We start from the raw sequence: 13,775 nt of genomic DNA, 5'->3' as shown, positions 1-13,775 counted from the left end.
GAAACTATCACGAAATTCCCCTCCATGGGAGCTGTACTGATATATATATCTCCAGCACTGACTATGGCCTTACCAATAAGGTGGGAGAGCAAATGTCTGGATTTTTGTCAGTTTGACAGGTGAAAAGTGGATATCAGTTTTAGCTTTAATTTGCATTTCCTTTATTATGAGTAAGGTTAGGCATCTTCTTTTAATAAATTTCCTCTCCTGTGAACTGCTGTTCTTGTCCTTTGCTCATTTTTCTTGTAGGTTTTTGATATCAGTTTCTAAGAACTCTTATAAATTAGGAGGATGTAGCTCTTATCTGTGATATGAGTTACACATGTCCAGGTTATCATTTGTCATTTGGTTTTGCCTGTAGTGATATTCCCACGCCGATGCTTTTGATTGAATTGATCAGTCTTTTCCTTCTGGGTTTTGGATTTTGAGTTATTGAAAGCCCTAATCCCCTCCTTACTTATAAGGGACTTTTCTTCTAGTATTTTATGGATTTATTTTTACATTTAAACCATTGATCCTTTTGGAATTTATCCTGGCCTTGATTTGAGGTGTGAATCCAATTTTTTTTTTTCTAGAGAGCTGTCCAGTTGTCCCAGGATCACTAATTGAGTCGTCCACTTTCCTCCCCTGGTTGAGGTGCCTTGTTTCTGAACACTAAATCCCCATATGAATGTGTGCCTGTTCACACGCCAGTCTTTTAACTGTTGAGACTGGATAATAGGTTTTAGTGTTTGGCAGGACTGGGCCTCCTTGATCTTCTTCAGAGTTTTCTTGGCTAGTCTTGTGTATTTTTTCATATAAACTTTAGAATAAGCTTGTAGTGTTAAAAGAAAAAAAGGAACTTATTTATATTTTTATTGGATGTGCTTTAAATTATAAATTTACTTAGAGAAGACTGATAGGAATCCTTTTCTATTTGCTGAAGAGTTTTCTGGTCCTTCAAGCGTATTCAGGTTTCCTTGAAGTGACCCTGCACGTTTCTCATTAGGTGTGTCACCTGATTCGTTACCATGATGAATGCAGCCTTTCTTTCACTACATTTTCTCACTGCTTATTTCTGCTCAATTTCGGGGTTACTATGTGACTTCACCACCAGATAGTAAACCATGAGGCTTCCAATCACTGTGACATCCTAGTGCCTAGCCATCGTGTCTGGCAAGCCAGTGGGTGCTGGTGGATGGTAAGTGCATGAGAAACTCCTGAAGGAGGTGGTAGTTAGACAGCAAAGCCACTTCCCCTGCCAAAGCTTATGCTGGATGCCCCCTCAAAGTTTATGCTGCAAATTTGCCAGTGGGGACCTAGAGCTATTTATCTCCCTCTTTCCTCCTTTCCTTCCACATTTGCTGATCCCTGACAATGTGCCAAGCCCTGAGCTCCAGATCAGGTCCCACCCTCCCCAGCCAGGTTGAGGTATGAACTCAGGCTTGGAAACTAGTACCAATTCTGGCTGTGCCTGAAATTGGCTGTCTGATGCTGGGCAAATGCCTGTGCCTCCCTGACCCTCAGTCCCTCGCCCGTTAAAATAAGGGCAATAATAATTAATGCCTACTTTATATGGATAATGTAAAGATTAATTTTGTGGTGCATGTAAATGACTTAGCACAGGGCCTGGCACACAGGCTATGCTCAGTAAGTGCCAGCTGTTATTGCTGTTGCTGTGGCAGAGGGCAGGAAGGTTTGGAGGCCCCATGGTACCACCCCAGTGTTGCTCCCTGGACGTGAGGCCTGAGGTTCCTCTGGCCAAGGCCTCTGGAGTGGGCTGATGGGCTCCCTGATTTCGTTCTAATTTGAATTTTCCTTGGACGCACCTCTTATCATTCTGGTCTCAGTTTTCTTTCTTTTCTTCTTTGGTGTTTAAGCTGAGATCCTGTCACTGTCCTAACCTCTTGGTAGGGCTGGGGAGGATCAGAAGGATGATGGAGAAGGTAGTCACAGAAAGTAAAATTATGGTACAGGGTAAATCTGGTTTTAGTATCTGACAAAATGGACATTAGCCACACTGTTGAGGGGCTAGCATCCACATAATGTGTGTTCTGTGATGGACAGTAGGGCCTGCTGACCCAAGTCCTTTACAGTGTTTAATTGGCACCTTCTCATGAACTCTGAACTTGTTGAGAGCGATGTGTGCTCTCTCATAGGCCATTTGGATCCTGCTGCAGACTGTGTCTCCAACCAGCTGTGTGTTCCTGGGCGAGTCACGTCTCTACTACCAGCATTCTGTTCCTCATCTGTAAAATTAGAGAGGTGGACACAAATGATCTCAATGGCCTGCCTCTCCATGCCCTAATGTTCTCTGATTCCAATGTAGATAGATCTGGGCTTTATTGGCCAAGCACGCTATGGCGATCTCTTGAGGAGAGGGATGTTTGGCGCAATTGCAGTTGTTAAAATAGAACAGGCTTCTGAATTGTGGCCAGAACATAATGAATCCCATTTCTGTGAAATGATGATGATGACGGAACCAGTCATGTAGTGGGGTTGTTGACGTGGCTGGCCCATTTGGCCCCATATCCTCTGCAGCAAATATAAATGTGAAACTCTGGCAAAGTAGTTTAATGTGGCGCCTGAGGAACTTCCGAGCAAAGCCAGGTGTGTGAGTCACTGAGTTGGTTTCACATTCTCCCGGCTGATGGGACTAAGGCTCAAGTTTATACTTGCCTTGGCTCAATGGGTGAGACTTTCTTCCAGATACTTGTCGAGGTTCTAGACTGTCGGAGTCAGAAGGGGTTTTTGGGACCACTTAGTCAAAGTCCCCACTTTATACATAGGGACCCCAATGGTTGGAAAAGGAGAAGAGCTTGCTCAGGACTTGACGCAGGTGAACAGAGATCATGAAGGCGTCTGCACCCTTCTTGACTTCTCTATGACTGGGGTTACCCTCACGTAGTGGCTCCCACCTGCCCCTGTAGGACTGGCAGCTTCCCTCTTTGCAGGTTTCCCTGTGAGCCTGGCTGGTTCCCTGCCTCGGAAGGTATGTTGGGCAGTCTCTCCACCCTAGTCATCAGGGACTTTGTCTGATGGGCTAAGGAGTTTGGCCTTTATTCCAAGGGTCAAGCGGGAACAATCAAAGGTGGATTGTGGATATAAGACATTTATTGAGCCCTATATACTGGCAGCAGTCGTAGGAGGGGATGTTGGGGGAAGAGGAGGAAATATAAAAGGCTGTGCTCTTAAGCAATGCACATCTTCCTGAATTTCCCAGAAGGTTCTGAGCAGGGGAGTGAACTGATGGGATGTGTTGCAGGATGAAGTGAAGAGAAAGTACATGAAAGTAGGGGGAGGCTGTCCCCGCAGCCCAGCCAGAGATGGTGGGGCCTGAAGCAGGGGTGTGCAGAGGGAATGGAGGGGCTTTTGTTTTATAGATAGAGTCACATGAATCAGTCACTGAGTGCACCTGGAGGTGGATGACAGTGAGGAGAAAGGGAGTTGATGATGATACCCAGGACTTTGATCAGCCCACGACTGCTCATGACTGCCCAGGTGTCACAGGAGCAGGGAGGCTGCTGCCACGTGTCCTAGTGTCCTGCACAACCTTCATGAGGTGCTGGTGCCTATGGCTCTATCCTGGGTTCTCTCAGTCCAGTTTCTGTTCTCCCTTTGTGCTGCCACCTTTGGAGGGCTAGAGTGACTGGGAAAGGCCTTCATGCCAAGGAGGTGGAACACTGAGCTCATGGGAGATCGTCTCTGTGCATGTTTCATTACCACTTTTGACCTAGAAAATGCCTTAGAGATGATCTCGTCTTTAGTGAGCAAGCAAAGACCAGAGAGGAGGGGACTTGCCCACGTTCCCATGGAGGGTTTGTGGCCGTGGCCCAGATCTTCCCACTCTCAAACCCAACCTTGCCCTTACTAGATCCTGTCTGGGGGCAGAGGAGCCTGGAGGTACAAGAGGATAAAAGGTATGGCCCTTTCTCCTGAGGAGTTTAGAGTGTAACTGAAGGGAAAAGAAGAAATAGGAAGCCACTAGGATGCAGAATGACAGCCAGGTAGCTAACGCATGAGAAGCAAGTTTCAGAACTGGGTGTTCAGAGCAGGCCCTTGGACCTGAGCCTTCCTGGAAGAGATGTTAGGCCCAGAAGGTGAGAAGAAAATGTGAAAGGAAGATCAAGACAGCAGAGGGACCTGCATGTGCAAAGGTGCGCAGGTAGAAACTGGGCCTTCCTGGAGCCATCAGGCCACCTCCCAAGTATTCCATTGCCGGATCTTCTGGGAATGTGGGTCCTTCGTGGGTGCCTGGAGTTCTGTGAATAGTGCAGGGTGATGGAGTCACCTTAAGGGGCTGGGAGGTGTTTTCCAGGCGCAGTTCCTTTCACCACAGGAGCATCCCCAGCATCCTGGAAAGGGACAAATAGCAAGGCCTCTCTAAGCGGGACCTGTGTCCTGTAGCCTCACTCTGCATTCCTCACATGGCAGGCCCCCAGTTGGGCGGCAGGTCCCCAGCTGCAGGACCTGCTTTGGGGCTTGGGGAGTTATGTACTCACCTTGTGAGGGTCCAGAGGTTTGTCACTGAGGGCTGATGGGGGAGTGGCCAGTGCAGAAGGCAAAGTGTGGTTCCTGCTGGATGGAGTCACCCAGCTCAACTGGTGAGCAGTAACCACAACCCAGGTCCTGGCCCACCCGTTCCTCAGTTGAGCTGGCTCTGTAAGTTATCCCTGTGCCCCAGGGCACGATAAGTGCAGAGTCTTCCCAGACTAAGACTTTGGCCAAGACTTGCCATGGAAGAGCCTGACTCTGGCCTTTCTCATGGCAGTCTGGTCACTAACGGGTTAAACCTTTCATTAAGCGTCAGCACCAGACCCCATCCCTGGAAACCTAGAAGGGCGGCAGCCCAACCACCAACCCAAGGAAAGGGCACTCCCAGCTACAGAGAAGGGAGCTCAGAGGGGAAGAGGACCCTAGGGCCCGCCTAGCCCGGCCACAGAAACCAAAGGGTTAACAGAAGCCGCAGGGCTGATAAAATGCCCCAAATTCCTGGTCCTGCCTTCAGTGGGGAGGGCGTCTGGCAAATGTCAACGATAAAAAATACATTTTAATGGCACATGATGCAGCTGCTACCGTGGGGCGCAGCCAAATGAAGCAGGTTTGGAGCAGCAACTACTGTGAGCGGCCCCAGGGGCTCTGGCGGCCGCGCCTCCAGGGCGCTTTGCTAAGCTTTGTCCAGCCACGGCAACCCACCTCCCCCAGCCCATGGCATCCTCAAGGGCCCTTGGGATTGGGGGCCTCTTGCCTTCTATGGCATTATTTTAGGAACTGTGCCGTCTCCTACCTTGGCACCTTAAACACTTGAAGAGCTTCCCTGAGGGCTGGGAGCGGCCTTGGGCAGGTCTGAAGGCAGGATACATTTGGGTCTCCCCAGCACATCCTCAGCCAGCTTCTGTGAACATTGAGAAATGCATGAACAAGGCTAGGCACGGTGGCTCACGCCTGTAATCCCAGCACTTTGGGAGGCCGAGGTGGGTGGATACTTGAGGTCAGGAGTTCGAGACCAGCCTGGCCAACATGGTGAAACCCTGTCTCTACTACAAATATAAAAAATTAGCTGGGAAGGGTGGAGCACGCCTGTAATTTCAGCTACTTGGGAGGCTGAGGTATGAGAATTGCTTGACCCCAGGAGGTGGAGGTTGCAGTGAGCCGAGATTACGGTACTGCAGTCCAGCCTGGGCAACAAGAGTGAGATTCCATCAGAAAAAAAAAAAAAGAAAAAAAAAGAAAAGAAAAGAAAGAACAAATGAGCAATGTAACAAAAAATGTTACAGTGGGACACTTTCCTCAGCTTCCTCCCTCTCCCTCATCCTGCAAAACCCAAGTATTTCTAGAAGAGGCAGGTCATGTGTAAGAAGGGTATTGAGAAGAGGTGAGGCTGGAGGGGGACCCCTGAGGGGAGGTTACGTGTTATGATCCCATTTACAAATGTGGAAACTGAGGCACAGAGAAGCCTAGTGACTTGTCTGAGATCAAACAGTGAGTTGGTGGCACCCTAGGGACTTTTGCTGACAGCTCAGAATTCCACCTGCTACACTGTACTGAGTTCACAGTGGGCTTTTACACTGTTTTTTTTTTTTTTTTTTTTTTTTTTTTTTTTTTTGAGGCGGTGTCTCGCTCTGTCGCCCGGACTGGAGTGCAGTGGCCAGATCTCAGCTCACTGCAAGCTCCGCCTCCCGGGTTCACGCCATTCTCCTGCCTCAGCCTCCCGAGCAGCTGGGACTACAGGCGCCCGCCACCTCGCCCAGCTAGTTTTTTGTATTTTTAGTAGAGACAGGGTTTCACCGTGTTAGCCAGGATGGTCTCGATCTCCTGACCTCGTGATCCGCCCGTCTCGGCCTCCCAAAGTGCTGGGATTACAGGCTTGAGCCACCGTGCCCGGCCGCTTTTACACTGTTAAGGGCTTACTCCACTTCTCCATTACCACAGTGAATAATTGGTCACATCAGGGAGGGCCTGGGGCTGGGCGTTAGTGCTGGTGCAGAGAGGCTAAGTGAGGCCGGGATGGAGAGAGTTTGGGGCCCAGGGGCTTGGTTCTTCACTTGGGAGCTCCAGTCCTGGTCCGCAGGCCCTGGATCCTGTGCTTTGAGGAGAATGAGAAAAACCAGGCCAAGGCCAGATGAATGAGGTCAAGGGCTTGGGGTTTGCAGATGGAGACCTGGAGCTCAGCATGAGATCCTTCCCTTCCAGATCATCCTCAACTCCATGCACAAGTACCAGCCGCGGCTCCACATCGTTAAGGCTGATGAGAACAACGCTTTTGGCTCTAAAAACACCGCTTTCTGCACCCACGTGTTCCCAGAGACCTCCTTCATCTCTGTGACCTCCTACCAGAATCACAAGGTACAGCCACTGCCCCACAGACCCCACTTAAAACCATCCTGCATTCCTTCCACCATGCAGAGAGGCAGAGTATGAAGCCAGAGTCCCAGCAGGGCTTGGGCAGGCTTAGTGCAGGGCCCTCAGAAGCCTAGAGTCCCTCAGAACCGTGAACAAATCGAATGATGAACAGAAAAGGACCCTAGACACGTCCATCTCCAGCGCAAAGGAATTACGGTCTCTGTGTTTTGCGGAATGGAGAAAATTGGCAACTGTAAAAACCAGGAGCTTGGAGCCTGCCTTGTGGTTTGAGCATTGGACCCTTTCATTCCACAATCTTCTTTCTCTTGGTTCATCTCCTGGTGCCTTCAGAGAGAGGGGTAGGGAATGGAGAGAGGAGCCCTGGGGTGCTGTCAGCTGGGGTGTGGAAGCAGAGCCTGAGCAGAGGCACTTCCCAGGCTGTGGTCGGCCACCTCCCACCCTCGCTACTGCCCCGCCCAGCCCAGCCATCCCCACTGTGTCCCAGTCACTGACAGCCGTGCTCTGCCACCCATCTGCTTTCCACAGTATGCACACAGGGACGGCAAGGTGGGCAGGGGTCACTGGGGAAGGGCCGTGGCTGTGGTGGATTTTAGGCAGAAGAGTGACAGAGTCAGAATTGCATCTAGAACAGTCACCCAGAGCCTGATGTGGTAGTTGCACAGACTCAGGTGGCAGGCCTGGGATGCTGACTGGGAAGCTGTTACAGGTCCCCAGGAGAGACCCATGGGGACAGAATCCCGGCAGTGCAGAGGGCTGGGCAGCAGCAGAAAGAATCAGAGGGTGGAGAGCAAGGAGAAGGGATCAGAGCCAGGAACAAACCAGGTGGGAATGGCAAGGCCCACTTCCCCAGACCTACCCTAGTTCTGACTTTGCCTGGGGTTGGGGAGGCAGGAGGGCCAGAGGTCAGCCCAGTCTCGCCCTCCTCCCGGTGACCCTGTGTGTTTTCTCCCCACAGATCACCCAGCTGAAAATTGAGAACAACCCTTTTGCCAAGGGATTCCGGGGCAGTGATGACAGTGACCTGCGTGTGGCCCGGCTGCAGAGGTGGGGCTGCGTGGCCCGGGGGTGCGGCGGGCAGATGGGATTCAGGCATGTGGCCTCTGTGACCCTCAGTGCATCTTCACTCTCTTCCTGTCTCTCCTCCTGTCCTCCCCACCCCTTCAGCAAAGAATACCCCGTGATTTCCAAAAGCATCATGAGGCAGAGGCTCATCTCCCCCCAACTCTCGGCCACACCGGACGTGGGACCCCTGCTCGGCACCCACCAGGCGCTCCAGCACTACCAGCACGAGAATGGCGCTCACTCGCAGCTTGCGGAGCCGCAGGACCTGCCCCTCAGCACCTTTCCTGCCCAGAGGGACTCAAGCCTCTTCTATCACTGCCTGAAAAGACGAGGTAGTGCTCTCCCGGTCTAGAAGCCCTAGGGGGTCAGAGAAGGGGTGAGGTTCTCCCCGAAACCACTCTGCAGCCCCCGACCTCCCAACACACACACGCATCTGGTGCTTGTGTGGCCTGGGAGAGTGAGCCTGAAGAGTCAGGGATCACAGCTGGGCGCAGGGCCATCTTTTCCGGTGCAGGGATGCTGGTTCTCATCTTTAATGCTGCCTTTGGAACCCTCACAGACAGCTTGTAGCCCTGGCGTCCCCAGATGCCTTTCCAAGTGTTGCTTTGCAGTCACTGCTCTGAACGCCTCATGGGGTGAGCTGGGCTCTGCCTGGAAGTGCAGGAAGAGGCTGACACTTCCCGGTCCAGAGGTTTTGGGATTGGAGCTGTTATTTGTCAAAACAACCTCAATTCCAGAACAGGGAGGACTTGGTGTCTCACATGCAGGGCCTTCCATCCGATCATTCCTTCCAGGATCTGCAGTGGCTGCTTGAGAGTTGAGATGAGCTATTGTGGACGTAGATGGGGCTGGGAAGACAAGCCACAGCACCCTCTGTGCCAGGCCTCTTCGTAAAGAGGAGGGACCCGGAGCTAGGCACCATCACGTCTGTGCTCTGTGCCAGGTTTTGATTCCTCCATGGATAGAATTGCGATGATTCATGTTACTCCACCAGAAGACCTCACGGGGTCGCTGAAATTCCCTTCGGAATGAGCCTGGGGACTTTTGCTTGCCATCCAGAATGTTCCCTCAGCCCTGCTCCTAGGGACTAGCCCGGCAGAGCTCTGAGATCCCCTGCATAAGTCTCATTAGAACTCAGTGACCTAGACCACGGGTCGTCAAGCTGTGGCCTTTGGACCTAACCCAGCCTGCTACCTGTACAAAATAGTTTTTACATTTCAAAACAATTGAAAAAAATCAAAAGGAGAATATTTCATGAAATGTGAGCATTATGTGAAATTAAAGTTTTAGTGTCCATAAAGTTTTACTGGAACACAGCCATACTCATTTACTTACAGGTTGTCTATAGCTGCTTTCATGGGACAACAGCAGAGTTTTGTAGTTGCAACAGATACCCTGTGGCCCACAAAGCCTAAGATATTTAGTATCTGGCCCTTTGCAGAAAAAGTTTGCCAACTCCTGACCTAGAGTGAGTAAGCCACCTGCCAGGATCAAGAGCTTAGCGCAGGGAGAAGAGAGGGATTTGGAGAGAAGACAGAGGATCGGGCTGAGTGAGGGGCAAAGGAGAGAGCTGGGCCAGGGAGAGGAGCAGGTCTCCCTGGAAAGGGCAGATGCCACCAGCAGGGGCAGAGGAGAGAGGTGAGCACAGGCCTTCACACCCACTCAGCCCCTCTGCTTCCAGCCCTGTGTGTGCACACACAGAGCTCCCAGAATGAATCCCTGGAGAAAACAGGAGGAAGGAGGCCAAGATGAGCCATGGATGTGTGGGGTTTGTGGTTTTTTTTTTTTTTTGAGATGGAGTCTCGCTCTGTCTCCCAGGCTGGAGTGTAATGGTGCAATCTGGGCTCACTGCAACCTCTGCCTCCCGAATTCAAACGATTCTTCTGCCTCAGCCTCCCCAGTAGCTGGGATTATAGGTGCATGCCACCACGCCCAGCTAAGTTTTGTATTTTTAGTAGAGATGGGGTTTCACCATGTTGGTCAGGCTGTCTTGAACTCCTGACCTCAAGTGATCCGCCCACCTTGGCCTCCCAGAGTGCTGGAATTACAGGTGTGAGCCACCGCACCCAGCCCGGATGAGTGTTCTTAAATTGGCTCAGTGGGCTGCTCCCCAAATCCTCAGGCCTGGGTCAGCCCTGGATCCCAGGGGAGGGCGCACCACTCCAGATAGTTAGACCCTCCTGGTGGAGGATGTCGAAAGGCACATACATGATTTGTGGCATCTGATGTCGTCTTCCTCCAGAGTATCTGCTTAGCCTGAAAAGTATGTCACCTTTTTCACTTATTATCAGTTCTATTTCTTAATTTTGTAGACACTGTTATGTTGGAATCTGTGTAGTAAAAATCCGATGGCTCTTCTTTAAACACATGTGAGGTTAGTTCCTCTTCTAAAAACAACAGAAACATGCCTACAAGTGGCTTTGGCTCCCTGAGGTCTTCCTGGGAGCTGAGGATGGAGGCAGAAACCTCATGGCCTTAATTTTCTGGCTCCTTCAGACAGATGTGGCCTCTGGGCCTGGGCTGGCCTGGCAAGGGCCTCCACTTTCCTTGGCCAGGGTGGGCCTAGCCTGAGAATGCCACTGCACACCAAGGCCTCTTACTCTCTCAAGAGTCAGGCTGGCGAAGGATCAAAGCCGAGTGCTGCCTGGCTAAGCCCGGCCCTCAGTGTCCGGTGATGTGGTGTCCCCCGTGGCCTCTGAGTAGGGTCCGTAATCTGACTACTTCTTGGCGGCTGCCACCCTATAAAAGCTGTGGCTGATTGAAATGGCTCTGGGAGTGCCATGGCAACATGGGGAGGGCGGGCGCCGAGGGAAAAGGACAGGCTGTCCCAGCATCCAGCAGGGTGCCCTGGGGCCTGGGCTGGTGGAAACGGTTCTTCCTGAGTGTTACTTTGTCTTTCAGCAGATGGTGCCCGACACCTGGACTTACCCTGCAAGCGATCCTATCTGGAAGCCCCCTCTTCGGTGGGGGAGGATCACTATTTCCGTTCTCCCCCTCCCTACGACCAGCAGATGCTGAGCCCCTCCTACTGCAGTGAGGTGACCCCCAGAGAAGCCTGTATGTACTCAGGTTCAGGGCCCGAGATTGCCGGGGTGTCTGGGGTGGACGACCTGCCCCCACCTCCGCTGAGCTGTAACATGTGGACTTCAGTGTCACCGTACACCAGCTATAGCGTGCAGACGATGGAGACTGTGCCATACCAGCCCTTCCCCACCCACTTCACCGCCACCACCATGATGCCGCGGCTACCCACCCTCTCCGCTCAGAGCTCCCAGCCACCAGGAAATGCCCACTTCAGCGTCTACAATCAGCTCTCCCAGTCTCAGGTCCGAGAGCGGGGGCCCAGTGCCTCATTCCCAAGAGAGCGCGGCCTTCCCCCAGGATGTGAGAGGAAGCCACCCTCACCACATCTAAATGCTGCCAATGAGTTTCTCTACTCTCAAACCTTCTCCTTGTCCCGAGAGTCTTCCTTACAGTACCATTCAGGAATGGGGACTGTGGAGAACTGGACTGATGGATGACTCTCACGTCTCCTCCACAGCCCCGGGACTGTGTTGCTCCAGTATTAACCTCTGTGGGTGGCCTGCACTACCAAGAAACACAGGAAGGTATTCCAGAGGGAGTGTGTGTGTGTGTGTGTGTGTGTCTGCACGCGAGCACGTATGTATTTGGAGAGCATCCATCTTCTGACATACAACTGAGGTCATGACAAGGAAAAAAAAACACCACATTTATCTAAGAAGTGATTTTGGCTGCAGGACCTGGGTCCATTGTTATCTGACATCTCTTGACATGCCCGTGGGTGGGATGGGAGTGGAGGGTTCTTATGAGTTATTGGAAAGGTTTTATAATTGTTGATTTACTCAGGGGCCAGGTGGGGAGGTCTGTCCCATGGGGAAAGATTCTCATTGCTGGGATAGGAAGATTCTTGCTGCTGGGGTGTGACGGCTCTGTGCACACCTTAGAGTTCCTGGCCTTCTATTTGCAAGGGGAGCTGAGAGTCTGGTTTTGGTAGCAGGAGGCCCATTCCTTGGGCTTCTGGGGAGTCTGTAAGACTGCCTGAGAGGTGGGCTCAGCTAAGCCACAACATGTACTTTGATAGTACAGCTGGCTGCTCAGTTAGTGGCCTAGACATTGATGACTGGAACTCTGAGGTCTGAGGGATGACGTTCGGAAAGGGTCATGTGCTAAATGTCACCTGAGGGGTATTTTTAAAGGTTTTTTTTTTCCTTCAAGAGGAGGGAAAATGCAACCAGTAGCATCTCTGTCATCATTCAGGTTTTGTAGTAAAGTACAGAACCCTTCCCCCTAGGTCCCCAACATACAGTCTCTCACTCTGGTTTGCGGAGACTCGGCCTCCCAGGCATCGTACCATCTGCATCCTATGATGGGCAATTATGAAACATGCCTCAGCTGGCATCATCCCCAGGAAGCCACACTGGAGCTGCTGTCTGACATCTCCAGGGCCTGTTCCGCTCACAGAACATCTACGTTTCTGGAGCGAGAAAGCCCAACAGAAATAAAGATAGTTGAGAAAAATTCCTTTCTTCCAGTAAACTCAGCCAGTGAGCTCAGAAGAGCAAAGAGAATTCTCCAGTGTGGCACTCACACAGTCCTCAGCCCTGCGTTTTAGCATTGAACACCAGCAGGCCGTCAATGTGGCGGGGTGAACTCTCCATCAAACTTGGGAAATCACTAAACTTTGCATGCTGAATAGCTATTTATATATGATATAAATAAATAAATATATTATATATATATATATATCTCACAAATGCAGGCCACATGTCAAATTCAGCTTTGCTTTTTACAAATGAATGAACTTAATAAAAATAAACGTTGGAGGAGGTATTTGGAAAGACATCTATTTAAATTTTTATTACATGTTTGATATTAAAAACTAAGAATGGTTTAGATAAAACATATAAATAAATATATATATATAAACACACACACCCTACAGATAAAGCTTTTTTAGAAAACACATTAGCTAACAGGTGATATGGAACTTCAAGTGTTTTGTTATATAGCATGGACGTTTTATTTTGCATATCGGAACATAAAGCCATTTTACAACTGTGAAGTGTGTGGATGCTCTTTATTACTGACTGGTCATTTCTTGGTTCTGCAATGGCCTCTGCCTCTTTTTTGCTGGTATTTTTTTTTTCCTCAAGTGTCAGGTGAGGCCTTCAGTGCCTCTGAATATTTGTACCGTGGAGCCTCTGAGCTCAGAGTGAAGTCACTTAGGACAAACAGAGCAATTGTACTTTTGATCTCATGCTACTCCCTGGGTTATGAATCTGGATTCCAGGGTCCACAAAGACCCCAGAAGGGCAGGGCAGGCAGTAGAGCAAGAATCTGTCTCCTTTCAGCAGTGACCACATAAGCTGGCCATTTGAGGGCAGTGGTCTCATAAGTAGGGAATTCCTGGTGGGATTTATGCAGCTGCTTCAGAAAAGGAAGGGAAGAGCAGGCTCGAGTCAGCGCCGGGGGCTTCCTGGAGCAGTCAGGGGCATGAGCTCATCACCACCGTCACCCCAGAGAGGGTGAGTCAAGGCCTGGCAAAGTACCCATTCGCCCGCACCTTGGCCAGATCCCTGAAGCTCGGCCACAAGATGGAGAGAGAAAAAAAGAGGTGAAATCCAGCCCAGGTTCACCCTAGATTGGAAGAGGCAGGCATAGGAAGGTGCTGCTGGCTCTCCCTCCTTATGACCTTGCCATCTGCCGTGCCCCTCATGGCTCCTTCCCCAAAGCTGCTTACCCGCATCCACCATCTCCACTGCAGGCTGGTCTGGGAACCCAGGAAAAGAGAAGTCAAGGGAGGTGTGCCCTTGAATCCTTGCCCTGTCAGGACTGAGATGAGATTTCCT

At 50.9% G+C, this 13,775-nt stretch overlaps 1 protein-coding gene across 2 annotated transcripts in view; it reads left to right on the top strand.

Moving 5' to 3' along the window:
- The window catches only part of TBX4 (T-box transcription factor 4), a 32,708-nt gene extending 19,720 nt beyond the window's left edge, over positions 1-12,988 (top strand). Inside the window, exons 6-9 of one of the 2 annotated variants that reach the window (XM_033183751.1) lie at positions 6,673-6,825; positions 7,799-7,887; positions 8,008-8,237; positions 10,810-12,988. In XM_033183751.1, the coding sequence (XP_033039642.1) occupies positions 6,673-6,825; positions 7,799-7,887; positions 8,008-8,237; positions 10,810-11,426 (1,089 nt within the window). In that variant the 3' untranslated portion in view covers positions 11,427-12,988. Of the gene's footprint in view, positions 1-6,672; positions 6,826-7,798; positions 7,888-8,007; positions 8,238-10,806 lie in introns of both variants that reach the window. The other variant, XM_033183750.1, reaches the window with a different exon arrangement.
- Positions 12,989-13,775: the final 787 nt, after the last annotated feature.

Source organism: Trachypithecus francoisi, unplaced genomic scaffold, assembly GCF_009764315.1.
Source record: "Trachypithecus francoisi isolate TF-2019V2 unplaced genomic scaffold, Tfra_2.0 Lachesis_group20, whole genome shotgun sequence".
Taxonomy (NCBI): domain Eukaryota; kingdom Metazoa; phylum Chordata; class Mammalia; order Primates; family Cercopithecidae; genus Trachypithecus; species Trachypithecus francoisi.
The sequence above is the reverse complement of the archived record's forward strand: the minus strand, read 5'-3'. Positions and strand labels throughout refer to the sequence as shown.